The sequence below is a fragment of the Ciona robusta genome, chromosome 13, assembly GCF_009617815.1.
Source record: "Ciona robusta chromosome 13, ASM961781v2".
Classification (NCBI taxonomy): domain Eukaryota; kingdom Metazoa; phylum Chordata; class Ascidiacea; order Phlebobranchia; family Cionidae; genus Ciona; species Ciona robusta.
The window spans coordinates 108,039-134,748 of NC_143247.1; the positions used below are offsets into that span (position 1 = coordinate 108,039).

Sequence of the window (26,710 nt, forward strand, 5' to 3'; positions counted from 1 at the left end):
CGTTTACATGCAGCCCCCACTGAATAAACAGGATTGCTGGTTGGGTTGAATTACTTCGTGTTGATCCGACTTCATATACAGGCTTCAGCGGGCTGCTATATATCTACTGTAACACTAATTGCTTTTATAACTAAAGACCGAACAGTTCATGATATCTTGGGTAAATTTATTCTTTTTTCTGATATAGTACACGATTTAATATCGAGCAAAAGCTTAATTGGCGGCCGGGCAAGGGCTTGTAAGAGCCCGCCATGAGCCTACACTAATCTCGAAGTCTCAGTGCGGATAGTTGCGTTAGTTGGGTAGTTCTTGTTTATGTGTTAAAGCAAAAAGCGAATTATATATCAAAACAGAACACGTGACAGTAATGAGACGTAATGTTTTAAAATTGAAAACTATTTGATGTCAGCGGCTGAGCGTTATATCATTAACCTCGTTTAACGTGGGGGTAGAGAAGTCAGTTTTCATGAGAACAGTCTTTCATGAAGTAATTCGTATCCGGAATGTTGACATTGATTAATGATGTATTGTGATTATAACATTACTTTAAACGTAAACTGCAAGATAAAGGCAACAGAACTTATAATCGTAAAAAATCTCATTGCAAGCTATCGTAATGGTTTTCGTCGACGGGATCTTCTGTCACATTTGAAACTTTGGTATTTTGGTAAAACTGCCGCGCTGGAATGAAACACAAAATCGTAAAAGATTTATGGAGTAGAATTGGGGAAGATGGGACACCTTTTAATTCTATTTTCTCGTCTCATTTGGTGGTAAACCAAGAAAATTTAAAGGATTATAAAACCGCATGCTCACGACTCCCATAGAGTGGTGTTACTCATTTAAAACACGGTCATGATATTTGGATAATATGTGTTAAATGTGTCCCATCTACCCCCTTTCTATACCGGATAGGAAACTGCTATTTTTAATAGAAATATATATCTCACAGAATTAAAATCTATCTCACAGAATTAAAATCGTTTAACTTGAAATTGTTGCTCTTGATCCAGACTGTTATATCATTACGAGAATCGTTCAACTTAATGAGCAATGAATTGGGGTCGCTGTTAATTGAACGGAAATTGATCATCACTTGGCCATTATAACGAGGTTGTTCCGTTCATACAGCTCACCTCGTAAACTGGGACGAAGTGTATGATACAGAACACCCGTATTAAATCGGCTGTCGTTACCCCGGCACGCGAGGATAAAGCAAGATACATTCATTCATTCACGAGTTTTAACACAGTTAATTACCATTAGCTGCTGCTGTTGTCATGTCGGGAGAAATGGATTCCGAAACTCTGACAGTTGGTTCGATCACCGCCTTCGGAGAATCAGCAAGTGCTGTTGTCCTGGTGAGAATATTTAAATTAAAGTAAGTTTATGTAAAGTAAGAAGTTTATATCCTCGTGGATGGGAACTTGAGTGACTTATCCATGGTTGCCACTCCCATGCCCACAGTCGAGCTGCTGAAGCTATTGCAGTGTGTGGATAAGCAGACATGACTTTTGGTTGGTTTGGTCATTTACACCCTCAATTGGAGTGACTTATCCATGGTTGTCAGACACAAACTATTATGGTGTGTGGATAAACTATTATTTTTGGTTGACATTCACATTACCTTGTTTGGATCAAATACACAACGGCTGCAAGCAATGTCACTACGGATATTGACAACACAGCCAACAAACCTACCGCCCACGATGGAGTCGTTTCCTTGGAAATGACGTCACCTGATGACGTAACGAGGTAAATTACACTTAGACCACTAAAAGTAAAAACTAATATTACATGAACATATTTTCGATGTAGTTGTTTCATTGTAAATCACTGACGTGCCCAATACTTCCATGTTAGTCGTTGTAGTGACGTCATAAGACGACGTGGTCATCAACATTTGAACTTTTTCTTCAGATGACGTCATGTAATAAAATGTTTATTTTTAGAATATTAGGTAACTTATGATTAACCAACGTTATATAAGAGGGTGGAGTAAGATGGGACACATTTAGCAAATAATATTCACATATCCTCGTATTTTAAAAAAACACAACTGTCTATGAAAGTTGTAAGGAAACGTTTTTTTTTATTTTTTAAATATTCCTTGTTTATTGCCAACTGGGACGACTGAATAAAAAGAAACTGCGTCCCATATTCCCCCACCCTACCGAACTTGGAAAGATAAAAAAAATAATCCGCATCTCAAACATTTTAAATGAGTCCATACAACTGTGGCTTAAATGTATAACTTCCATGGTGACCGCTGGTTGCACAAGGCAATGACCATGTCTTGCCCAAGGACCGACACATACGCCCACGATGTTAGCAGCGACGAGCGATAAACCCTTAACCTTTAGGTTAAAGGAAGCGGCGTTAACCATTGTGCGATGGCGGCAGTAGAATATGTCTTTCAAAATCGGTGTGAACCATAAAACACTGACTGTCCAGTATCCAAAAATCTTCAATTTTTATAACACATCAAATGCTCCATCGTGCGCACCCGTTTTAAGATGGATAAGTTAATAAAATTAATATACCAGTGTAGCGGTTGATTGTGCTCTAGCACAGATTTAATGATATAAAGATAGCTAAATTTAACACTAATACATAAAGATTGAATATAAAGCAACGTTATATAGCGAAAACAAAAGCATGACAGGAATGGAATGCAGTTTCGCTGCTTTCGTAACATCTACTTTCCCGTCATTCTAATCGTGATAATAAAACAATTACCCAGTTGTGTGTATGCCAGGCGAGGCAATTGCCACATGCCAATGATTTATTGTTTTGCTACACGTGTTTTTCGTTATATAAACCTTTCACTTTCCTGTACTGTGAGGCAGTACGGGGCTTGCAATACCCTGCTGTTCTCACTTTGTCTCTAAGCTCGATGTCGCACTTTCACCGTACAATAAACTGAGATGTGCCGTACAAGTGTCATACATCGGTGTGCAATGCGTTGCGGAGTCGGATAGCGTGTGCGTCGGGGCAGGATGGAACAGCGTCGTCGCGAGGCTTCGGAGCGCGAACCCACAACTTCAACATTAGCCGCCCCCCACACCAGAATGCATTGTGTTGTACGTACTTTGACAAATATAACGATGAACAGTTACGCAATCTTCGATCTTCCATTTAAACAACACATTCAATGCTACGTGGAATCCCATGGTAACACATAGTTTCCTTGAATCGTAGACGTCATCCGGGCAATCCCAATAAGTGAATACCGATGTATCAGTTGTTGTTCCATCCGACCATTGCAATGTAGTTGGACTGGTACGACTCAAACCAATGTAGAATGAATATGGATTACCTAAAAACATAAAACACAATAAATCTAAAACTTACTTGCAATAGTCCGTAATAATGTCATTATTATTTGGCTACCTGTTAACTTAGTCGTATCATTATTTTTCACGAGAAAATCTTGAATTCGTCGAGAATTAACAACAGCTAGAATAGCGTCCAATGATTGACAACTTTCATTTGCTTTGTCAACTCCATCCACTGCTGCATACTCAATGTAATATTCGATGCCATCAAGTTGATGCCAACTATCAGTGGTTGATGTTACGACGATCAAATTTAACAGAAGAAAAACGAACAGCATGTTTAAAGTATTTGACTTTCAAACCGCGTATTACACAATAAACTATCTGTCTGACAAAGCTCTAGCTCAGCCTACGCAAAATTACAAACAAATGCGTGGAGCACACTGCGTGGGCTATTATTTTAAAACAGTGAGGTTGTAATGAATCCACCATGTACGTCCTGTATGTGTTAAGTCACTTATGTTATAACTTAAAAGTGAGCATACACTAAGTCTGTCTGGTGTATAAAAAGACACCCATGTTATAACTCCACATTGAGCATGAGGTGTATGAATACACCATGTGTGTCTGGTGTATAAGAAGACACCCATGTTATAACTCGACAGTGAGCATGAGGTGTATGAATACACCATGTGTGTCTGGTGTATAAGAAGACACCCATGTTATAACTCCACATTGAGCATGAGGTGTACGAATACACCATGTGTGTCTGGTGTATAAGAAGACATCCATGTTATAACTCGACAGTGAGCATGAGGTGTATGAATACACCATGTGTGTCTGGTGTATAAGAAGACACCCATGCTATAACCCGACAGTGAGCATGAGGTGTAAGAATACACCATGTGTGTCTGGTGTATAAGAAGACACTCATGTTATAACTCAACAGCGAGCATGAGGTGTATGAATACACCGTGTGTGTCTGGTGTATAAGAAGACACCCATGTTATAACTCCACAGTGAGCATGAGGTGTATGAATACACCATGTGTGTCTGGTGTATAGGAAGACACCCATGTTATAACTTGACAGTGAGCATGAGGTGTATGAATTCACCATGTGTGTCTGGTGTATAGGAAGACACCCATGTTATAACTCAACAGCGAGCATGAGGTGTATGAATACACCATGTGTGTCTGGTGTATAAGAAGACACCCATGCTATAACCCGACAGTGAGCATGAGGTGTATGAATACACCATGTGTGTCTGGTGTATAAGAAGACACCCATGTTATAACTTGACAGTGAGCATGAGGTGTATGAATACACCATGTGTGTCTGGTGTATAAGAAGACACCCATGTTATAACTTGACAGTGAGCATGAGGTGTATGAATACACCATGTGTGTCTGGTGTATAAGAAGACACCTATGTTATAACTCGACAGTGAGCATGAGGTGTAATAACACACCATGTGTGTCTGGTGTATAAGACCACAACATATAAATTAACAATAACTTTATTGCATAAACCTAATTATAAAGCAATTGAAAATAATGCACGCACAACAGTATTTTGAATACACTTCCAAGTTAATTTATCTAATAATTTGATTACAATAAAATAAAAATGTCATATCTCGTGCTTCATACAGAAAAAATGAAATTACTGAACACTGCAGTGTTGCACAATGAAAAATAACAACATGTTGATCTTAGATGATAAATGAAAGTATTTTGTATTTGGAAACACATATATATATACATAAAATTAATTAACTGAGATTTTCTGTTGCAAAATAACGCATAGTGTGAATTGAATATTAATTCATTCACTGAAAAACAAGAAAAATGACCTATTGATTTAGCAAAAAAAAATTTTTTATAAATTTTACAAAAAAAAAGTTTTTAATGAAAAATTATTTTTACAGAGAATTGTTTTAACAAATTTAGAACTAAATTTTTCCCCTCATGAAAAAATTAAATATTAATTGTTTTTGGAGGGACAGTGATTTAGTGAAATGATTATGGCTGGTTTATTATACATTATTGCGTGTGTTAAACGTGGGAGATATTTGTGTGAAAGTGCAAAAATATAAGAATTATTTAAGTCAAGCTATCATGCCAATTTAAAGCTGTAATTTTAGAAGTAACAAACAAGCTTGTTATACTATATGAGTGAAACCTACAGCATGGTATGCCATGGGACCTGGGATTTAGACCAGAGTTGGCCCATTACCCCAACATTGTATATGCACATTCTATTCTATATGGGTGAGGTCCTACAGTAAGGTATGCCATTAGACCTGGGATTTAGACCAGAGTTGGCCTATTACCCCAACATTGTATATGCACATTCTATTCTATATGGATGAGGTCCTAAGTGAGGCATGCCATGGGACCTGGGATTTAAGCCAGAGTTGGCCTATTACCCCAACATTGTATATGCACATTCTATTCTATATGGGTGAGGTCCTAAAGTGAGGCATGCCGTGGGACCTGGGATTTAGACCAGAGTTGGCCTATTACCCCAACATTGTATATGCACATTCTATTCTATATGGATGAGGTCCTAAGTGAGGCACGAAATGGGACCTATTACATCTGCATTGTAACTGAACCAGTTTTCTTTATTTTTCATGGTTTGTGGCTTTTCAGAAATTTTTCAGAAAACGGCCCCTCCTGCTACATCAATAAAATAGATTAGATTTCTTTTAATTTTAGGTATGTTGTTTTACCACCAATTTGCAATAATTGGCGTCTAAAACAAACAAAGCCATAAACAGAGGTCGATTCCCTCATAAACCACTTATTATTTAAGTTACTTTGGTAAAAGTTTAGAATTATCAGCTTTAAATTGGCGTGGTAACAAAATATGGTTCAGATTATTCTAATAAACTTGAATAATTAATTAAATATAAAACACCAGCGAATATTTTTACATTTTTACAAATGTTAGCTAGTAGCATTGACGTACCAATTAAAACGTATCAAAAAAATTATTTTTAGCAAATTATATTTTACAGATTTACATAACAAAAAAAAAATGCTTTTAGCCAAATGGTTTTGCATGAAATATCAAACAAAGTAAACACTAAAAGTCCTGATTTTAAAGATTAAGAAGAAAGTTTTTACAATTTTGATTAAAATTTATCAAAAAATACGTAATATACATGATATTTTCAACTTAATATTTGATGGAAAAAACTTAAACAAAAATTTCAAAAATTGATCTAAAAACAGTTTTAAACAAAAACATTTTCATATTTCGTTCTTAAATGCCCATTGTCATGTACTACTCTCTTATGACATCATAATTATCTTTATGACACATTAGTGTAACTCGTGACATAATAATGGTACACATATGCTAGAATAGCTACAGGTTGTCCCAGTATAAGAGACATCCACACAATCATATTTCCGTAATTGCTCGAAAACCTCTTGCTGACCCACACAGTAAAAAACGTTAACGGGATCTAAAAAACACAGTTTAATTTTTTTTAATTTAAATTTTTGGGGGATTGAAATTTTTTTTGTTTAATTTTTATGATAGAATTTGAATATTTTTAGAATTTATTTATTTTTTTATTTTTTTTAAGTTAAAACAACAGTGAGATAGATTTATACCACAAACAATATAAACTGCTTTTTCTAATAACATTTAAAAAATAAATAACAGTTTTAGAAACTTTTTTTAACAAAATAAAACAATTATTTTAACATGAGGCTATAGTTGACTTTAAAAGAATAAATTATTAATTTTTAAATCAGCTAAAGGTAGAAATAATACCTTTGGTTACATAGGAAATTCTGCTTAAATTTAACTAAAATATAAGAAATAAAAAGTAAATGAACACACAAAAATAAGACAAAAAAATATTTTTTATTAGTAATTTCTAAAACAGCTGAATTAATAACTAGATTTATTGGTCACAATAAAAAACTAGAAAAAATTAATTTAAAAAAAAATTGAATTTAAATAATAAATATTATAATAAACAAACAAAGAAATACCTGCATGGTCATCCCAAAGAAAGCCCAAAACTTGAACATATGAAGAGGAATAGAAACTAAATACTGTGGAAGTATTTGGATAAAAATATGAATGTAACTTATTTGTCCTGCTGTGGTACTGGTACGGCAACGAGAGTCGTTATAACATGGGTGTTCTGTTTCATACACCTTGTGCCAGCTTACAGGTTACCACGTATGTAACTTATTTATCCTCGCATGGCGGGGCAACGTCAGTCACTATACCACGGGTGTTCTGTTTCATACACCCCCTGCCCACTTACAAGTTAACACGTATGTAACTTATTTATCCTTGCATGGCGGGGCAACGACAGTCGTTATAACACGGTTTGTTAATCTCTCATTACTTCTAAAACCATTTTGTTGTCCCCTATAAAAAGCTGTATATATGTTGTCCCCTTTAAGTTGTATGTTTGTGTCCCCTTTAAACTCCTTAACTTTGTCCCCATTGTTTTTTGTATATATGTTTTCCATGTTTTATTTTATGAGTATATAACCTAAGCTTTGTGGGGTTTTTGAATCATTACAATTATGTGCTACTGGTGTCAACATCCTTTTGAACTGAGTGACCTTGAAACTTTCATGGTAGCAGAGGATGGTTATAACTTTTAAGTACTTTATTTATTAAGTTAATAATGGCACTTTCAAGAAGATCTCCACCAAAATTTGTTGAAAATGATTGCTATGTAGAATGGAGAAGGAAGATATCAATGTGGCAGTTAGTCTCTGATGTTAAAAAATCTGAGCAAGCAATCATTGTAAATCTTTATGCCTTAGAGGGGCATGTCAAGGCTCAGAGGGCCATCTCAAGTTTATCAACTGAAGAGCTGCATTGTGATGGTGGATTGGATATTCTTCTAAACAAATTGGATGAGGCTTTTAAAACAGAAAAAGTTGATGAAGCATACTGTGCCTATGTGAGGTTCAATACATTCTCAAGGTCATCTCTGTCTATCAATAACTACATACTTGAATTTGAACATTTGTATAGTAAAATATGTAGCCATGGGATGGAATTATCTGACGCAGTCTTAGCTTTCAAGTTAATGGATGGAGCCAATCTTAGTCATGGTGAACGCCAATTAGCACTCACGTTGGGTGCCGATTTAAAGCTCAAAACTATGAAGTCCTCTCTAAAAAGGGTTTTTGGGAATACTGAAGCTGTTTCATCAAATGTAAAGGAAGAAGTGTTTGAAAATCAATATATGAATAGGAAAAAGACTCCAGTGAATTGGAATAAAAAGGACACACAACGAAAACAGAATCCACGGAACAAGTTTGGTTATATAAGCAGATGCGCGATTTGTGACTCAAAATTGCATTGGGCTTCAACTTGCCCACATAAAGAGCACAATGTAATGTCTACGACATTGGAACCTGAAAATGTGGCCGTCACCCTACAGACAAACGATGACAAGATGGAAGTGTTGTCGAACGAGGCTGAAAACCACGCTGTGGTGGACACAGCATGCACTAAAACGGTATGTGGTCAAAAATGGTTCACAAAGTTTATAAAATCGCTTAAAAACGAAAACAAAATTAATGTTAAAACCTATCCAAGTAAAAGTTCCTTTGTATTTGGTGATGGAATGAAGGTCCTATCACACAGAGCAGCATGTATACCAGCTTGTATTGCTGGTGTTAAATGTCAAATTACGACTGAAATAGTTAATAAAAACATTCCCCTTCTCCTCAGTAAAACTTCTCTAAAAAAGGCTGAAACCCTAATTGATTTAAAAAATGACAAAGTTACAATGTTTGGGAATGATGTCAATATAAAGAATACAACAAGTGGACATTACTGTGTTTCCATTCACCCAGATTTGCCTGTGAACAATGAAGAAGTTAATTTACTTGAGCGAAATGAATCTACTGGAAATTTGAACAAGACATTAATAAAACTGCATAAGCAATTTGGTCATGCGTCTTGTGAAAATATGGAAAAATTATTAAAAAGTTCTGGAAAACTAACTCCAGAAATGTCCAAAATGATTCTAGGCATTGTTCAATCATGTAGTACGTGTCAAAAGTATAAAAAACCACCAGCTAGGCCTGCAGTTGGTTTGTCCTGGGGCTCAGATTTTAATGACACTGTCGCTATAGACCTGCATGAATTGGAACATAATATTTGGTATTTTCATATGATAGACACCTTTACTCGGTTCAGCAATGCTGTTGTAATACGTTCAAAGAGCGCAAGCATTATTGTAAAAGAGTTTTTGGTCAATTGGATTAGTTTGTTCGGTGCACCTAAAAATGTTTTTAGCGACAATGGACGAGAATTCAACAACAGTGAATTTCAAGATATGTGTCACAATTTCAGCATCACTGTCAGGACAACGGCGGCATATTCACCATGGAGCAATGGTGTCTGTGAAAGGCACAACTTAACACTCACAAATATGGTAAACAAGGTAAAATTCGAACAAAAGTGCAACTGGGAAACCGCTGTTGCTTGGAGTGTGTGTGCCAAAAATGCGTTCGTGAACCGGCTTGGCTTTAGTCCCCACCAGCTGGTACTTGGTAGAAATATTAACTTACCATCAACTCTTACAGATAATCAACCAGCACTTAATGGAGTATGTGAAAGCTTGGATGTTGGTGCACACTTGTCTGCGCTACATGCTGCTAGAAAAGCTTTCATCTCCGCAGAATCTTCTGAAAAAATTCGTAGAGCTCTCCGGAAACAAACTCGTCAGACTGGTAATGTTTTCGCTATTGGAGATGCAGTTTATTACAAGCGTGATGACTCTCCATTGTGGAGAGGGCCTGTAAAAGTTTTGGGCCAAGATGGTCCTGTTGTTTTCCTTCGACATGGAGGTCAATATGTCAAGGTGCATAGTTGTAGGGTAACAAAAGTTAACGAGCCACATCTGGTATCGGATCTCGATACTAGGGATCAGACAAACAGGGTTACAGATGATTCGAACAAAGAAAGTGAATCTGATGACTCATCTAGTGATGACGATGAAGATCATTCAGAAATTCGTCAAGTTCCAGAATCAACGGTTACAACATTGAATCCACAAAAAGTAAGCTTACATCCTAAAGATAAAGTTAAATTTTTAAATCAAGAAGGGATTGAACATCAAGCAACAATATTGGGTAGAGCTGGAAAAGCCACGGGTAAATATAAAAATTCGTACAACATAGAATATGAGTCACCCAATGACCTGTATGGCAAACGTACATGGATTGATTTTTCGAAAGTAACCGGATTGGAACATGTTAATGATGAAACTAATGAACAAATTAATAATGAAACTACACCACAAACTGAAGAATCATTTGTAATAACCAGTGATATTTTTAGTGAAGCAAAAGAGAAAGAACTGTTAAGTTGGAGAGAAAATCAAGTGTTTCAAGAAGTAAAGAACCAAAACCAAAAGTGTGTATCTGTGCGTTGGGTTTGTACCATGAAGAAAAAAGGTGATGATATGGTACCCAAAGCAAGATTGGTTGCAAGAGGCTTCGAAGAGCAAAAACAAAATCTACAAAGAGAATCACCTACTTGTTCTAAAGAAGCTGTGAGAATAATGTTGAGCGTAGCAAAACAGATGAAATGGCGCATGAACAGCATTGATGTAAAGACAGCTTTCTTACAAGGTGAATTAGTTGATCGGGATATTTATTTGAAACCGCCCAATGAGGCCAATTGTCCACCAGATGTTGTTTGGAAGCTTCGCAAATGTGTATATGGGCTGGTCGATGCATCCCGTTTGTGGTATGAGAGAGTGCGACGTTTTATGATAGACGCTGGTGCGAAACCAAGTTCAGGAGATCAAGCAATGTTCATCTATCATATCAATAATGTTCTACAAGGTATGATGTGTGTTTATGTGGATGATATACTGTGGATAGGTAATGATCAATTTAAAACACTCGTGATTGAAAAACTATATAAAACATTTACCATTGGATCGGAAAGCAGCGAAAAATTTAAATATATCGGCTTAGAAATGAAAGAGACGATAGGACATATAACAGTAGATCAATCCTCTTACATAAAGTTGTTGGAACCTATTAATATTAGCGGTTGTCGTCGTGGCAACATGAATAGTGACGTCACAGCTGTTGAAAAGGAGTTGCTTCAAAGGAAAATTGGCCAACTTTTATGGGTAAGCTCACACACTAGACCGGATATATCGTTTGATGTCTGTGTTTTGGCTACAAATTTTAACAAAGCAACTGTAAAAGATATTGTACACTGCAACAAAGTTATTAGAAAGTTACATAACGAAGATCTGAAAATTAAGTTTATGTCTTTAGGTGACGTAGAGAAATTAAAACTTGTTGTGTATTCTGATGCAGCATTTGCCAATTTACATGACGGTGGTAGCCAAGGTGCTTTCCTAATATTTCTTGTTGGAGAAAACAAAAAATGTAACATTTTGTCTTGGCAGTCGAAGAGAATTAAAAGAGTGATTCGAAGTACATTGGCAGCAGAAGCATCTGCAGCATGTGATGCAGTTGAGGCTGCATATTATTTGTCATATATGATTACCGAGTTGTTCTATGGAAAAGGACATGGAACAAAATTACCAATTCACGCCATTACAGACAACAGATCATTGTACGATGCAGTTCATTCCAGGAAGGGGGTTGCTGACAAACGACTGCGAATTGACATTGCAGTCCTCAAAGAAATGATGGAAACAAATAAACTTTTATCAATGGAATGGGTTGAATCGAAAAAACAACTGGCTGATGCATTGACCAAACAAGGCGTTTCATCTATACCGTTGTTTAACGTTTTACGCTATGCATGTTTAACTTAAAAAAGAAAAAGAAAAAATATAATGAATTTGTTAATCTCTCATTACTTCTAAAACCATTTTGTTGTCCCCTATAAAAAGCTGTATATATGTTGTCCCCTTTAAGTTGTATGTTTGTGTCCCCTTTAAACTCCTTAACTTTGTCCCCATTGTTTTTTGTATATATGTTTTCCATGTTTTATTTTATGAGTATATAACCTAAGCTTTGTGGGGTTTTTGAATCATTACAATTATGTGCTACTGGTGTCAACATCCTTTTGAACTGAGTGACCTTGAAACTTTCATGTTTCATAAACCTCATGCCTGCTTATGAGTTACCACGTATGTAACTTTATGGGTGTTCTTTCTGCATGGCTGAAACACATTAGTGACCACTGGGTTGGAGCAGTCGGCGTTAAGTGTCTTGCCCATGGACACATACGCTTACAATGGTAGCAGCAACAAGCATTGAACCAAGACTTCTAAATCTGAACATTTAACAACCACAACAAGTAACTTGGTTTACCTTAACAAAATATTTAAGAAATATATTTTATTTATTTTATGCCAGACAGTAATAAACCATGAATTATATTTACCTCATGAAAGAAAGCAGAAAGCATGAATACTGATATTTGAGCCATCAACTTTGAAACACCAATTGATAAAAGTGGTTTGTATACATGACGAACGCACCATTTATGTACCGGTATATTCCATGCTTGCCAGAAGTAACCGATTGTGTCAGCGTTCCTATAACAATATATTAAGAATAAAACCCGGGAGCCTTCATGAGGCATACACGAATTGTAGCCACCACAGTGAGCCTTGAACCTGGGAGCCACCAGTTACGAGGCACACACTGAATCGTAGCCACCACAGTGAGCCTTGAAAGTGGAAGCCTCCAGTTGAAAAACTATTCACTTACCACCAATCTCTGTAAAACTCTCTATCAGCGAACTTTAGAACTTCAGCCAAAGCGTTCAATACAGAATGGAAGAAAACATAGAAGAAAACCAACCATATGAAGTGGTTGGGCACCTTGAACAAGGGTTAGTATTGTTTAACACAGCACACATGGTGTATTCATACACCTCATGCTTACTGTCCAGTTATAACATGGGTGTCTTCTTATACACCAGACACACATGGTGTATTCATACACCTCATGCTCACTGTCGAGTTATAACATGGGAGTCTTCTTATACACCAGACACACATGGTGTATTCATACAACTCATGCTCACTGTCGAGTTATAACATGGATGTCTTCTTATACACCAGACACATATGGTGTATTCATACACCTCATGCTCACTGTCGAGTTATAACATGGGTGTCTTCTTATACACCAGACACATGGTGTATTCATACAACTCATGCTCACTGTCGAGTTATAACATGGGTGTCTTCTTATACACCAGACACACATGGTGTATTCATACACCTCATGCTCACTGTCGAGGTATAACATGGGTGTCTTCTTATACACCAGACACACATGGTGTATTCATACAACTCATGCTCACTGTCGAGTTATAACATGGGTGTCTTCTTATACACCAGACACACATGGTGTATTCATACACCTCATGCTTACTGTCGAGTTATAACATGGGTGTCTTCTTATACACCAGACACACATGGTGTATTCATACACCTTATGCTCACTGTCGAGTTATAACATGGGTGTCTTCTTATACACCAGACACACATGGTGTATTCATACACCTCATGCTCACTGTCGAGTTATAACATGGGAGTCTTCTTATACACCAGACACACATGGTGTATTCATACACCTTATGCTCACTGTCGAGTTATAACATGGGTGTCTTCTTATACACCAGACACACATGGTGTATTCATACACCTCATGCTCACTGTCGAGTTATAACATGGGTGTCTTCTTATACACCAGACACACATGGTGTATTCATACACCTCATGCTCACTGTCGAGTTATAACATGGGTGTCTTCTTATACACCAGACACACATGGTGTATTCATACATCTCATGCTCACTGTCGAGTTATAACATGGGTGTCTTCTTATACACCAGACACACATGGTGTATTCATACACCTCATGCTCACTGTCGAGTTATAACATGGGTGTCTTCTCATACACCAGACACACTTGATGTATTCATACACCTTATGCTCACTGTCGAGTTATAACATGGGTGTCTTCTTATACACCAGACACACATGGTGTATTCATACACCTCATGCTCACTGTCGAGTTATAACATGGGTGTCTTCTTATACACCAGACACACATGGTGTATTCATACACCTCATGCTCACTGTCGAGTTATAACATGGGTGTCTTCTTATACACCAAACACACATGGTGTATTCATACACCTCATGCTCACTGTCGAGTTATAACATGGGTGTCTTCTTATACACCAGACACACATGGTGTATTCATACACCTCATGCTCACTGTGGAGTTATAAAATGGGTGTCTTCTTATACACCAGACACACATGGTGTATTCATACACCTCATGCTCACTTTCGAGTTATAACATGGGTGTCTTCTTATACACCAGACACACATGGTGTATTCAGACACCTCATGCTTACTGTCGAGTTATAACATGGGTGTCTTCTTATACACCAGACACACATGGTGTATTCATACACCTCATGCTCACTGTAGAAATATAACATGGGTGTCTTCTTATACACCAGACACACATGGTGTATTCATACACCTTATGCTCACTGTTGAGTTATAACATGGGTGTCTTCTTATACACCAGACACACATGGTATATTCATACACCTCATGCTCACTGTCGAGTTATAACATGGGTGTCTTCTTATACACCAGACACACATGGTGTGTTCATACACCTCATGCTCACTGTCAAGTTATAACATGGGTGTCTTCTTATACACCAGACACACATGGTGTATTCATACACCTCATGCTCACTGTCGAGTTATAACATGGGTCTCTTCTTATACACCAGACACACATGCTGTATTCATACACCTCATGCTCACTGTCGAGTTATAACATGGGTATCTTCTTATACACCAGACACACATGGAGTATTCATACATCCATTTTCTATATACCCTAAGAACCGTATAAGAGAAAAACACATACAATAAAACAAAAAAGGCACAACTACAAAAGTTTAGGAAAGCTAGCACAAAATATAGAAATATTTCGAGGTTTAATTATTTACTTACCGATAACTTTAGTAATCTCTCTACAACATAGTAACCTTCAAAGTTCTAATAATATAATATATGTTTCAGAACTTTGAAATGGAATTAATAAAATAAGAAACAGTTGAATTATATGTGTACCATCTTACCCCAAAAATTGAACCATCTTACCCCAACCTAGAGAACCATCTTACCCCAACCCAGCGAACCATCTTACCCCAGCATGTTAAACCATCTTACCCCAACATGTTGAACCATCTTACCCCAACCCAGCGAACCATCTTACCCCAACCCAGCGAACCATCTTACCCCAGCATGTTAAACCATCTTACCCCAGCATATTAAACCATCTTACCCCAACATGTTGAACCATCTTACCCCAACAAGTTAAACCATTTTACCCCAACATGTTAAACCATCTTACCCTAACCCAGCGAACCATCTTACCTCAACATGGTAAACCATCTTACCCCAACCCATCTTACCTAAACATTCTGAACCATCTTACCCCAAAACACTGAACCATCTTACCCCACCATACTGTATACAATACTAAATACTCACATGAATAGGTAGTATGGACTTCTGCAGAACCGGGACCACCCATTGCTGTATTAAAGCCAGTTGCAGTTGTGACAAAAATAACTGGAAAATAATATTTAGTGTTCAAAAATGTCAAACGTAGGGGACCTCATTGATTAATGTGGTGAATTAAAGCTATTTTTGTCACCACAATTACCCCCTAACATTAGGCTTATGCAAATACAATAAATAATATACAAAAAAAAACTTACAATTTCCACAATTCTACGCGCCAGATAACTTTTGTTGATAGATTCGTTCCGTGGGTAATTTGCTTCATAGCAAAGTGTGGGTGCGGCTATGAAGTATATTAGGTTCCTATAGCTCAAGTTGTATGGGTATTGTACCTGCATGTAATATGTGTTTATTACATGGTTGTCTTCTTATACACCAGACAGTAGACACACATGGTGGATTTATACACCTCATGCTCACTGTCAAGTTATAACATGGATGGCTTCTTATACACCAGACACACATGGTGGATTTATACACCTCATGCTCGCTATCGAGTTATAACATGGGTGTCTTCTTATACACCAGACACACATGGTGTATTCATACACCTCATGCTCACTGTCGAGTTATAACATGGGTGTCTTCTTATACACCAGACACACATGGTGTATTCATACACCTCATGCTCACAGTCGAGTTATAACATGGATGTCTTCTTATACACCAGGCACACATGGTGTATTCACACAACTCATGCTCACTGTCGAGTTATAACATGGGTATCTTCTTATACAGCAGACACACATGGTGTATTCACACACCTCATGCTCACTGTCGAGTTATAACATGGGTATCTTCTCATACAGCAGACACACATGGTGTATTCACACACCCCATGCTCACTGTCGAGTTATAACATGGGTATCTTCTTATACAGCAGACACACATGGTGGATTTATACACCTCATGCTCGCTGTCGAGTTATAACATGGGTGTCTTCTTATACACCAGACACACATCGTGTATTCATACACCTCATGCTCACTGTCGGGTTATAACATGGGTGTCTTCTTATACACCAGACACACATGGTGGATTTATACACCTCATGCTCGCTGTCGAGTTATAACATGGGTGTCTTCTTATACACCAGACACACATGGTGTATTCATACACCTCATGCTCACTGTCAAGTTATAACATGGGTGTCTTCTTATACACCAGACACACATGGTGGATTTATACACCTCATGCTCGCTGTCGAGTTATAACATGGGTGTCTTCTTATACACCAGACACACATGGTGTATTCATACACCTCATGCTCACTGTCAAGTTATAACATGGGTGTCTTCTTATACACCAGACACACATGGTGTATTCATCCACCTCATGCTCACTGTCAAGTTATAACATGGGTGTCTTCTTATACACCAGACACACATGGTGTATTCATACACCTCATGCTCACTGTCAAGTTATAACATGGGTGTCTTCTTATACACCAGACACACATGGTGGATTTATACACCTCATGCTCGCTGTCGAGTTATAACATGGGTGTCTTCTTATACACCAGACACACATGGTGTATTCATACACCTCATGCTCACTGTCAAGTTATAACATGGGTGTCTTCTTATACACCAGACACACATGGTGTATTCGTACACCTCATGCTCACTGTCGAGTTATAACATGGGTGTCTTCTTATACACCAGGCACACATGGTGTATTCACACAACTCATGCTCACTGTCGAGTTATAACATGGGTATCTTCTTATACAGCAGACACACATGGTGTATTCACACACCTCATGCTCACTGTCGAGTTATAACATGGGTATCTTCTCATACAGCAGACACACATGGTGTATTCACACACCCCATGCTCACTGTCGAGTTATAACATGGGTATCTTCTTATACAGCAGACACACATGGTGGATTTATACACCTCATGCTCGCTGTCGAGTTATAACATGGGTGTCTTCTTATACACCAGACACACATCGTGTATTCATACACCTCATGCTCACTGTCGGGTTATAACATGGGTGTCTTCTTATACACCAGACACACATGGTGGATTTATACACCTCATGCTCGCTGTCGAGTTATAACATGGGTGTCTTCTTATACACCAGACACACATGGTGTATTCATACACCTCATGCTCACTGTCAAGTTATAACATGGGTGTCTTCTTATACACCAGACACACATGGTGGATTTATACACCTCATGCTCGCTGTCGAGTTATAACATGGGTGTCTTCTTATACACCAGACACACATGGTGTATTCATACACCTCATGCTCACTGTCAAGTTATAACATGGGTGTCTTCTTATACACCAGACACACATGGTGTATTCATCCACCTCATGCTCACTGTCAAGTTATAACATGGGTGTCTTCTTATACACCAGACACACATGGTGTATTCATACACCTCATGCTCACTGTCAAGTTATAACATGGGTGTCTTCTTATACACCAGACACACATGGTGGATTTATACACCTCATGCTCGCTGTCGAGTTATAACATGGGTGTCTTCTTATACACCAGACACACATGGTGTATTCATACACCTCATGCTCACTGTCGAGTTATAACATGGGTGTCTTCTTATACACCAGACACACAACTTACCAACACAGTTGAATTATCTCTTAAATTGCGAAGTTGGGAGCTTGGCATTGACACTGTAGTAAAAATGAAGCTGTTGTTGCTAATGGGTTGAGATTAAGTACTAAGGGTAATAATCGTAGCCACCACAGTGAGCCTTGAACCTGGGGGCCTCCAGTTACGGGGCACACACTGAATCGTAGCCACCACAGTGAGCCTTGAACCTGGGAGCCTCCAGTTACGAGGCACACACTGAATCGTAGCTAGCACAGTAAGCCTTGAACCTGGGAGCCTCCAGTTACGAGACACACACTGAATCGTAGCCTCCACAGTGAGCCTTGAACCTGGGAGCCTCCAGTTACGAGACACACACTGAATCGTAGCCACCACAGTGAGCCTTGAACCTGGGAGCCTCCAGTTACGAGGCACACACTGAATCGTAGCCACCACAGTGAGCCTTGAAACTGGGGGGCCTCCAGTTACGAGGCAAACACTGAATCGTAGCCACCACGGTGAGCCTTAAACCTGGGAGCCTCCGGTCACAAATCACAATCCGGTCACAAATCACAATCTGAACCTGGGAGCCTTTAGTTACAGGGCACACACTGAATCGTGGCCACCACAGTGAGCCTTGAACCTGGGAGCCTCCAGTTATGAGGCACACACTGAATCGTAGCCACCACAGTGAGCCTTGAACCTGGGAGCCTCGAGTTACGAGGCACACACTGAATCGTAGCCACCACGGTGAGCCTTGAACCTGGAAGCCTCCAGTTACAGGGCACACACTGAATCGTAGCCACCACAGTGAGCCTTGAACCTGGGGGCCTCCAGTTACGGGGCACACACTGAATCGTAGCCACCACAGTGAGCCTTGAACCTGGGAGCCTCCAGTTACGAGACACACACTGAATCGTAGCCACCACAGTGAGCCTTGAACCTGGGAGCCTCCAGTTACGGGGCACACACTGAATCGTAGCCACCACAGTGAGCCTTGAACCTGGGAGCCTCCAGTTACGAGGCACACAGTGAATCGTAGCCACCACAGTGAGCCTTGAATCTGGGGGCCTTTAGTTACAGGGCACACACTGAATCGTAGCCACCACAGTGAGCCTTGAACCTGGGAGCCTCCAGTTATGAGGCACACACTGAATCGTAGCCACCACAGTGAGCCTTGAACCTGGGAGCCTCGAGTTACGAGGCACACACTGAATCGTAGCTACCACAGTGAGCCTTGAACCTGGGAGCCTCCAGTTACGAGGCACACACTGAATCGTAGCCACCACAGTGAGCCTTGAAAATGGGATCCTTCAGTTGCGAGGCAGACAGAATCATATATATATATATAACTTACTGGTTCTATGTATTCTTCGTTTACTAAGTGCTTTAATATAAGCATCTCGATACCACTTGTTGGTTTGTGCGTATGACCACAACTTTAAAAACAAAACCACATAAAAAGAACACGAAAATAACGATCCAACTGTAGAATAAATAAAAGTTACTTAGTAAGTTAAATATTCTGATAGACTAGAGTTTTTCCATTTCCCCGACACCCAGTGATTTAGACCAGAGTTGGCCCATTACCCTAACACCCAGGGATTTAGACCAGAGTTGGCCCATTACCTCAACACCCAGCGATTTAGACCAGAGTTGGCCCATTACCTTAACACCCAGGGATTTAGACCACAGTTGGCCCTTTTCTTCATATAGGCATAATAACAAGTCATAACGTTTAAACAATTAGTTACAGTAGGGTGAGGTAAGATGGGACTTCTTTTCATTCAATTTTTAAAACCGTATTGCCACTACTTCCATAGAGCGTTTTTAATTGTTAAAAACTTGATCAAGATATTTGGATATTGTGTGCTAAAGGGGTCCCGTCTTTCCCCACATATATTGTTTAAACTAACCTGGATTTGCATCTAATTGAAGTATTTGGAACGGTGGTAAAAGAATGACAACCAATAAGTTGATTGAATGAAGATATATTCCAGTCCGTGCTGATATGTGATTCTGTGTGATATAATTAAATAACTATTAATATGGAAGCTGCGTAATTGATTATATAAAAATGGGACTACTGTCTGGATAATAAACTCATGATCAGCAGATGTTTCGGACAGTAACTTGGTGGATAGTAACCTCTTTTACACTAATGATGGACCAAGTTACTGTCTGGATACTAAACTCATGATCAGCAGATGTTTCGGACAGTAACTTGGTGGATAGTAACCTCTTGTACACTGATGATGGACCAAGTTACTCTCCGAAACATCTTCTAATCATGAGTTGGTTATCAAAAATAGAAATAGAAAACTCACCTTTGCCAAATGTCTCTCAATGTGAAACGCAAGGAAAATAAAAACGCTTGACCCTACAAGGCAATAAAAATCAAATAAAAAATTGTAATACTTTATATACATAATTCATAAAAACGCTAAAATATATGTATACACCCTTTTAAAATGTGGTTTTACAAAGTGTCAACAAAACAATAACCTTAAACTGGTTGCACCACTTTTCACAGGTGTTTATATAAGTTAAGATGTTTTGACCGACACTTTAGTATTTTTGACAGTTAGTTTTACAAAGTGTCAATAAACATAACCTTCAATGAATGCAACTTGTTTAATTGCCTCCTTGCATGGAGGGGCAATGGTAGTCGTTATATACAAGTTGCTACTTAGTGTTTTATATTTTGAGGGGAATTTCATATTTGATTCGTAATGTCTGGCTTACAATTTGGACAAGCCATTTGTGACCATTGGGTTGGAGCAATTGCTGGCAAGTTTCTTGCTTAGGGACACATTCGTCCACAATAGTGGCAGCATCGAGCTTTGAACCCATAAACTCTGGGCTGAGAGTGGGCACGCTAATAATTGTGCCATGACAACGGACCATACTTGAATCACACATGACTTGTAAACAAGGATAATTTTTTTTTCTTAATTTGTTTTTTGAAAGCGTTTCTGTTAAACTGTTTCGAGTAACTATGTTTGGACAACCACATATGTAACATTTCTCTTAATTAACTTGATGACCAATCTTCACTTGGTTGACTTGTGCAGTGTGGGCAGACATTAGTTTCTACAGTTTCTACCACGTATGTAACTTTTACTAAACTGAGCACGCAAAAGTTTTTAACGAAAAAATAATGCTCTCTTGTTTCTTATATATACATATTATATTGTTACAAGTGCAATTTTCAAAGAGAAAAAAAACTGTTTTTTTATCAACAATTTTTTTTCGGCTGCTTCACCAGTACGATGTATTTATGTTATAATAATTAACATAGATTATAATAACTTACCTAACACCAGCAATAGATTGGGCCACTGATATGGATTATGTAGAACGGCGGTTAGCCACTGTAAGGGGTCAACCAAAATCCCATAACTGGAAAACAAACAAAAAAACATTTATATACAAACTTGTAAACACACTTATTTATTTGTGTACTGATGGTTTGACGTTCATACAAACCAAATTATTGCCAAAAAATCTGTAGAAAATAAAATAACTTCTTCGCTTAGATTCAGTGTTAGAAAAATGTAAAAAAAAGTAAACCAAAATATATACATATTATATATTATAATAGTTTTGTTTACAATCCACTTATTCATTCAATTCAATAAACACTTACTTTCTTATGTTCTCTAAAAAAACTCTCGCATTTGAAATAACCTGTGAGATAATAAGATTTTATGCGCACTGTCGAGTTAATAAACCAGGTATATATATGAAACAAATATAAATTAATAGTAATGTTTACTGAATAATGCAGTGCCAAGAATTCTAGGGTTGGCCTGCCTACCCTGCCACCCCAGGTTTGGTGCCTATTGCTAAAACAGAATGAAATAAATGCAGAAAAATAACTGACATGTTTATTTATTTTACCCAGTTTGTTGAATAAAATAAAATGAATAAACAAAAAAAAACAGAGAGATTTAAATAAATAATGAATAAAAAATACATAGATTAAAAAAGTAATAAATGATAAATAAAAATGAAATAAAAACTCAAAAAAAAGAATAAAATAAAAAATTAAAAATAAATAAAAACAGTGATAATAAATGTATCAACGAACCAGCAATACAACGCATAGGTTAAGGAATCCTCTGTAATCATCGAAACCACTAGAGGTGCTAAACAATGAAGGACGAGCGTTGTGACAACTGGAAATTAAATATATTTTATATTTTATATCATTTATTACTTTTCAATTGAGATGGAAAATAAAAGATTAATATGTTTTATAATATAGTGGGGTGAGAAAAGATGGGACACATCTTTTCATTCTATTTTCTCGTCTCATTTGGTAGTAAACATAGAACATTCAAATAAAACATATTAATCTTTTATTTTCGCACATTTCGGGCTTTTTCGACTTCTATATGGATGAGCTCCTACAGTGAGGCACGTCATGGGACTTGGGATTTAGACCAGAGTTGTCCATTACACCAACATTGTATATGCACATTCTATTCTATATGGGTGAGGTCCTACAGTGAGGCATGCCATGGGACCTGGGCCTAGGTCAGAGAAAAAGAAAAAAAGAAAAATATTCCTCACAATTCTATTATACAATAACACAGAACAAGAATCTTACATTTTTGTTCCATAAGTTGGAATTACTTTTAATTTTTCATGTTTTGTTTCCGATTTTGAATTTCCGTTTCCAAATATTGGTTCCTCGAATGATTCTCCACTTGTGCTGATTGAACGATTTGATTTTCGCTGGCGAAGAGTGCTGCCTCCATCATTTTTTGACATTTTAGAAGAAAAATATGAAAGTTACGCTATGTCTGAAATGTAAATGCCGTTAATATTAAACAGAATATTGGTACTAACAAGTAAAAAAAAAAAAAAAAAAACTTAACAAGGTTGTTTAAACTATATATATATATATATAAACATAATAATAAAGATGGGCATGTAATATTAATATGCCAAGAAACTATATTTATAATTTATTTATGATAACAAGGCTTTAAATGCTTTCTTTTTTATTAATATGCAGGTCAGTATAAGATTACAAGTATGTATATATATATAGATATAACATAAATAAATTTCAATTTAACTTTTCTGACACAATAGCGAAGATTAATTTAGTTTAAAAAACAAAGAGAAAGAGAAGGGAATTCAAAGTAAAATAACAGTCGATAAAACACGCTATGGATAAAACTACTTGAGTAAAATTGTCAAATAAAAGTATCATTCCAGATCCACAATCAAGTTTAAAGCAACTAATATACAGTTGTATTTAATAAAAATAAATTGTTACAAATGAAAAATGTTTCCAGTATAAAGTAACTAATAAAATAGATTGCTACAGATGAAGAATTTTCCCCACGTTATCTGCTAACCACCAACTAATAAACTGATTAGGTTAAAAAACATAAAATGGTTAATGGTATATACCCATTTGAATACGATAGCAAAAATCAAATTAATTAAAACAAAGGAGACAGAGGAATTAGCAACAAAACGTGAGTCAATAAACACACTACGGGTAAAAACAACTTAAAGGTGGCTGTACACAGTATCCGGAATTCATCCGTTTTGTCCGGTTTCGCTGCCGCATGCGGAACTCGGTAAAAAGTTGCATACGACTTCGCAGCGAATTCGCATGCTAGATACTGTGTACAACCACCTTAAGTAAAACTGTAAAAGTGTCAATAAAGCGTTGCTGTTAAGCCCACAATACAGTATAACTTTATAGTATGTACGTTAACTCATATCCGATTATTGTATTGCACTATCTGCTAACCGCTAATCTGGAACTTCCTATAACCCCTACCAACCACAAACACTTTCCACCAGCCTAATCTGTAATATTTATAAAACCAGAAGACACTAAACGTTTTCCTCACTCAATAAGACTCATCATATTTAATTTTGTAATAACTATAAAAATAACTAACTTTTTTTTGTCTATTCGATTACGGTAGCGAGGATTTAGAAATATTTAAAACAAAAACAGAGGATATAGCGACAAAACAACAGTTTAAAACACAAGTTACAAACCTATTTACAATTAATTGGAAAAAAATAAGCGTGGTCGCTATTATACTAGCAATACACATAATAACTATAATAATACCTATGTTGGGTGTTTATTATGCAGACAGCTTATAATACAGCTATAACACCCAAGCTATACCGAAACTATAAATACTTACTACAGACGGAAACGCTTATATCTCCGCATCGCGCATGACGCGCGAATCATTATGACGTCACAAACTGTACTTTGACCCAAAAGAGAAAGTTTGCGCTAGATGGGAATTCCCCAAAATCATTTTGTCAAATAATGCGTGATATTAGTGTTGCCAGTTTAAGTTTAACTAAATTTATAAAAATTGTTTGTTTTAGTCAAAGAGATTAAAACCATGTTTTTAATGGTTTTAATCTCTTTGGTTTCAGTAAAATTTAAATTTTATAAAATATTTTCTTATTAATCTCTTTGAATGCAGTAACGAAGATTATATTAAAGAATAAACTGTGAATTATTAGTAAAACGACAACCTGGAAAACTACAATGCTTGTTTTTTTATTACTATTTATTTATTGTGATTATTTTTACGAACGTATAAAAAGGATAATCTTTAATAGTGTTTTCCACAATTAACAATGCTCTTTTAGAGTCGCGAGGCTAAGGATTTGTATTTCTGAAAATGGAATTTATAACTACTGAATATGAAGATGAATAGATTTAAGACATGTCCCATTCACTCAACCAATCTATATACAAAACCAACAAATAATAAACAAGAGATCACACAGATCTAATGCATGAGCACGGTATAAACTAATTAGCATAGTATTAAATACCCCTATCACTACAATGGTCGACTGAGATCGATCAAAAACAAATCAAAAGTAACCAACAAAGCGGGTTTCAGTCGCCATTGGTGACTGTGGAGCAGTAGATAGAATGCATTTAGTCGTGTATTAAAACTCATTAAACTTAAGACGTATAAGGAATGAAAGTTTGGTAAAGAATATGTGTAAATACGCTTTGTACAACTCCTGTACCATGTGTTGACATGTAAACTTACACTAGTTAACCTTGTCGTCGCTTAAAGACGTTTGTTTTTGTGAATTTGGATAAACCGTAATCACGCAGTATTATAGGTAATGTTAGAAGTTAATATTATTCATATTGTGGCGGCTGTGTAATGATTTATCACGAGCGGTAAACTGAAAGAGCGAAGAAACGAGAGACGCGGTGTTTATACCGAAGATAACGATAAGAAAAAGGCACTCGTCTACGCTTCGGTGCACACACGCTAATTGTGCCGTTTTAAATCTGAAATTTAGTCTAAAAATTATAAATATATATTACGGTTTGATTTCAATAAAGAGATTAAATAAAATGCTAGTATTGAGAATTAGGATAAGTGCGGAAACAATCGCCCTATCAGCAACAACAACAACAACAAAGCCAAGAACAACTGTTCGACGAAAAAGGATCTATATGACCACTACCGTGCTCAAAAACCGACTTTATGATATGCATGCTTGGTTGATTATAATGGGCATTGTTTGCGTCAATAGGCCTATCATTTTCTAAGCAGTTTAGGTGTATTCCTAGGCCGTGTATTTAGCAGGCCGTGATAGAACTACTATCATTCCCATTTAATTTACATTAAATTTATAACGTTAAAGATTCTATTGATAGATCTATATTCCATCTGATACTTTTATTCAAGTAGTTTTTGCTTGCAGTGTATGTACGATTGTCGGTTTTTGCTTTCCCTTTCCTTCGCTGTTGTTTTATTTAACCTGATTTTTGCCACCATATCCGAAGAGATAATATAAATAACTAATTCTATATGAAGCAGTTTGAGACAATACAGCCATTTCCTAATATACTACACACGCGCATGTCACACCTTCCTGTGTTTGTTTATAAAACTTCATACCGATTGTCGTTTAGTCGTTACCTCATTCTGCTGGCGGATGTGATCTTCTTATTGCGTCAAATAAACACGCGTAGTCTGCGTGTCTCGATGGTTGTTCTGTGTGGATCAAATCATGTACGCAAACTAAACAAACCGTATTACGTTGTGGCATGGCCTACTCAATACGTTGGGGCATGGCCTGGTTGCGGTAAGGTATATAGATATTTGTTTAGACACCGTTAGCACATATGTAACTTACTTTATCCTCACGTAGCCGGAAAACGACAGTCGTTATCACACGGGTTTAACACCTCGTGCCAGCTTACGAGTTACCATGTATGTTACTTTGTGGGTGCGGCTATTTTTTGGGA

The 26,710-nt window shown here is 37.1% G+C and overlaps 6 protein-coding genes across 8 annotated transcripts in view; 3 read left to right on the forward strand and 3 right to left on the reverse strand.

Annotated features, from left to right (window-relative positions):
- Positions 1 to 26,710, forward strand: part of LOC149725517 (fructose-1,6-bisphosphatase 1-like) — a 56,044-nt gene that overhangs the window by 8,852 nt on the left and 20,482 nt on the right. The window lies entirely within an intron of this gene.
- The window catches only part of LOC149725518 (26S proteasome regulatory subunit 8), a 52,685-nt gene that overhangs the window by 8,850 nt on the left and 17,125 nt on the right, over positions 1 to 26,710 (forward strand). The window lies entirely within an intron of this gene.
- Positions 1 to 26,710, forward strand: part of LOC149725519 (nephrocystin-3-like) — a 74,630-nt gene that overhangs the window by 8,846 nt on the left and 39,074 nt on the right. The window lies entirely within an intron of this gene.
- On the reverse strand, positions 146 to 1,946 carry LOC149725520 (uncharacterized). The gene is made up of 4 exons (XM_089891311.1): positions 1,798 to 1,946; positions 1,628 to 1,739; positions 1,261 to 1,358; positions 146 to 681 (listed from the first exon to the last, which is right to left on the reverse strand). Exons 1-4 carry the CDS (start codon positions 1,928 to 1,930, stop codon positions 599 to 601), a joined length of 426 nt encoding a protein of 141 aa, XP_089747437.1. The 5' UTR covers positions 1,931 to 1,946; the 3' UTR covers positions 146 to 598.
- LOC149725521 (uncharacterized) lies at positions 2,546 to 3,990 on the reverse strand. Its single transcript, XM_089891310.1, has 2 exons — positions 3,394 to 3,990; positions 2,546 to 3,319 (listed from the first exon to the last, which is right to left on the reverse strand). Exons 1-2 carry the CDS (start codon positions 3,614 to 3,616, stop codon positions 3,051 to 3,053), a joined length of 492 nt encoding a protein of 163 aa, XP_089747436.1. The 5' UTR covers positions 3,617 to 3,990; the 3' UTR covers positions 2,546 to 3,050.
- LOC149725522 (diacylglycerol O-acyltransferase 1-like) lies at positions 4,781 to 23,261 on the reverse strand. 2 transcript variants are annotated; one of them, XM_089891296.1, is made up of 15 exons: positions 23,039 to 23,261; positions 22,517 to 22,604; positions 22,073 to 22,113; positions 21,740 to 21,825; positions 20,751 to 20,803; positions 20,340 to 20,442; positions 19,781 to 19,909; positions 18,454 to 18,506; positions 16,051 to 16,185; positions 15,821 to 15,901; positions 15,278 to 15,322; positions 12,994 to 13,106; positions 12,665 to 12,818; positions 7,294 to 7,356; positions 4,781 to 6,755 (listed from the first exon to the last, which is right to left on the reverse strand). In XM_089891296.1, exons 1-15 carry the CDS (start codon positions 23,200 to 23,202, stop codon positions 6,600 to 6,602), a joined length of 1,464 nt encoding a protein of 487 aa, XP_089747422.1. In that variant the 5' UTR covers positions 23,203 to 23,261; the 3' UTR covers positions 4,781 to 6,599. The 2 variants fall into 2 exon arrangements, with proteins under 2 accessions (XP_089747422.1, XP_089747423.1); XM_089891297.1 differs by lacking the exons at positions 4,781 to 6,755; positions 7,294 to 7,356 and adding an exon at positions 8,807 to 9,138 and having other exon boundaries at positions 23,039 to 23,242.

Excerpts from the sequence above, each read along its gene's own strand:
- LOC149725520 (XM_089891311.1), bottom strand. The coding sequence starts at position 1,930 with ATGACGTCATCTGAAGAAAAAGTTCAAATGTTGATGACCACGTCGTCT. Across the intron at positions 1,740-1,797 it reads TACATCGAAAATATGTTCAT|GTGACGTCATTTCCAAGGAA; the intron begins GTAATATTAGTT and ends TTACGTCATCAG. Across the intron at positions 1,359-1,627 it reads GTGTATTTGATCCAAACAAG|GACAACAGCACTTGCTGATT; the intron begins GTAATGTGAATG and ends TATTCTCACCAG.
- LOC149725521 (XM_089891310.1), bottom strand. The coding sequence starts at position 3,616 with ATGCTGTTCGTTTTTCTTCTGTTAAATTTGATCGTCGTAACATCAACC. Across the intron at positions 3,320-3,393 it reads TGATACGACTAAGTTAACAG|GTAATCCATATTCATTCTAC; the intron begins GTAGCCAAATAA and ends TTATGTTTTTAG.
- LOC149725522 (XM_089891296.1), bottom strand. The coding sequence starts at position 23,202 with ATGTCAAAAAATGATGGAGGCAGCACTCTTCGCCAGCGAAAATCAAAT. Across the intron at positions 22,114-22,516 it reads ACCTATGCGTTGTATTGCTG|GTTATTTCAAATGCGAGAGT; the intron begins GTTCGTTGATAC and ends ATTATCTCACAG. Across the intron at positions 12,819-12,993 it reads GAGTTTTACAGAGATTGGTG|GAACGCTGACACAATCGGTT; the intron begins GTAAGTGAATAG and ends ATATTGTTATAG.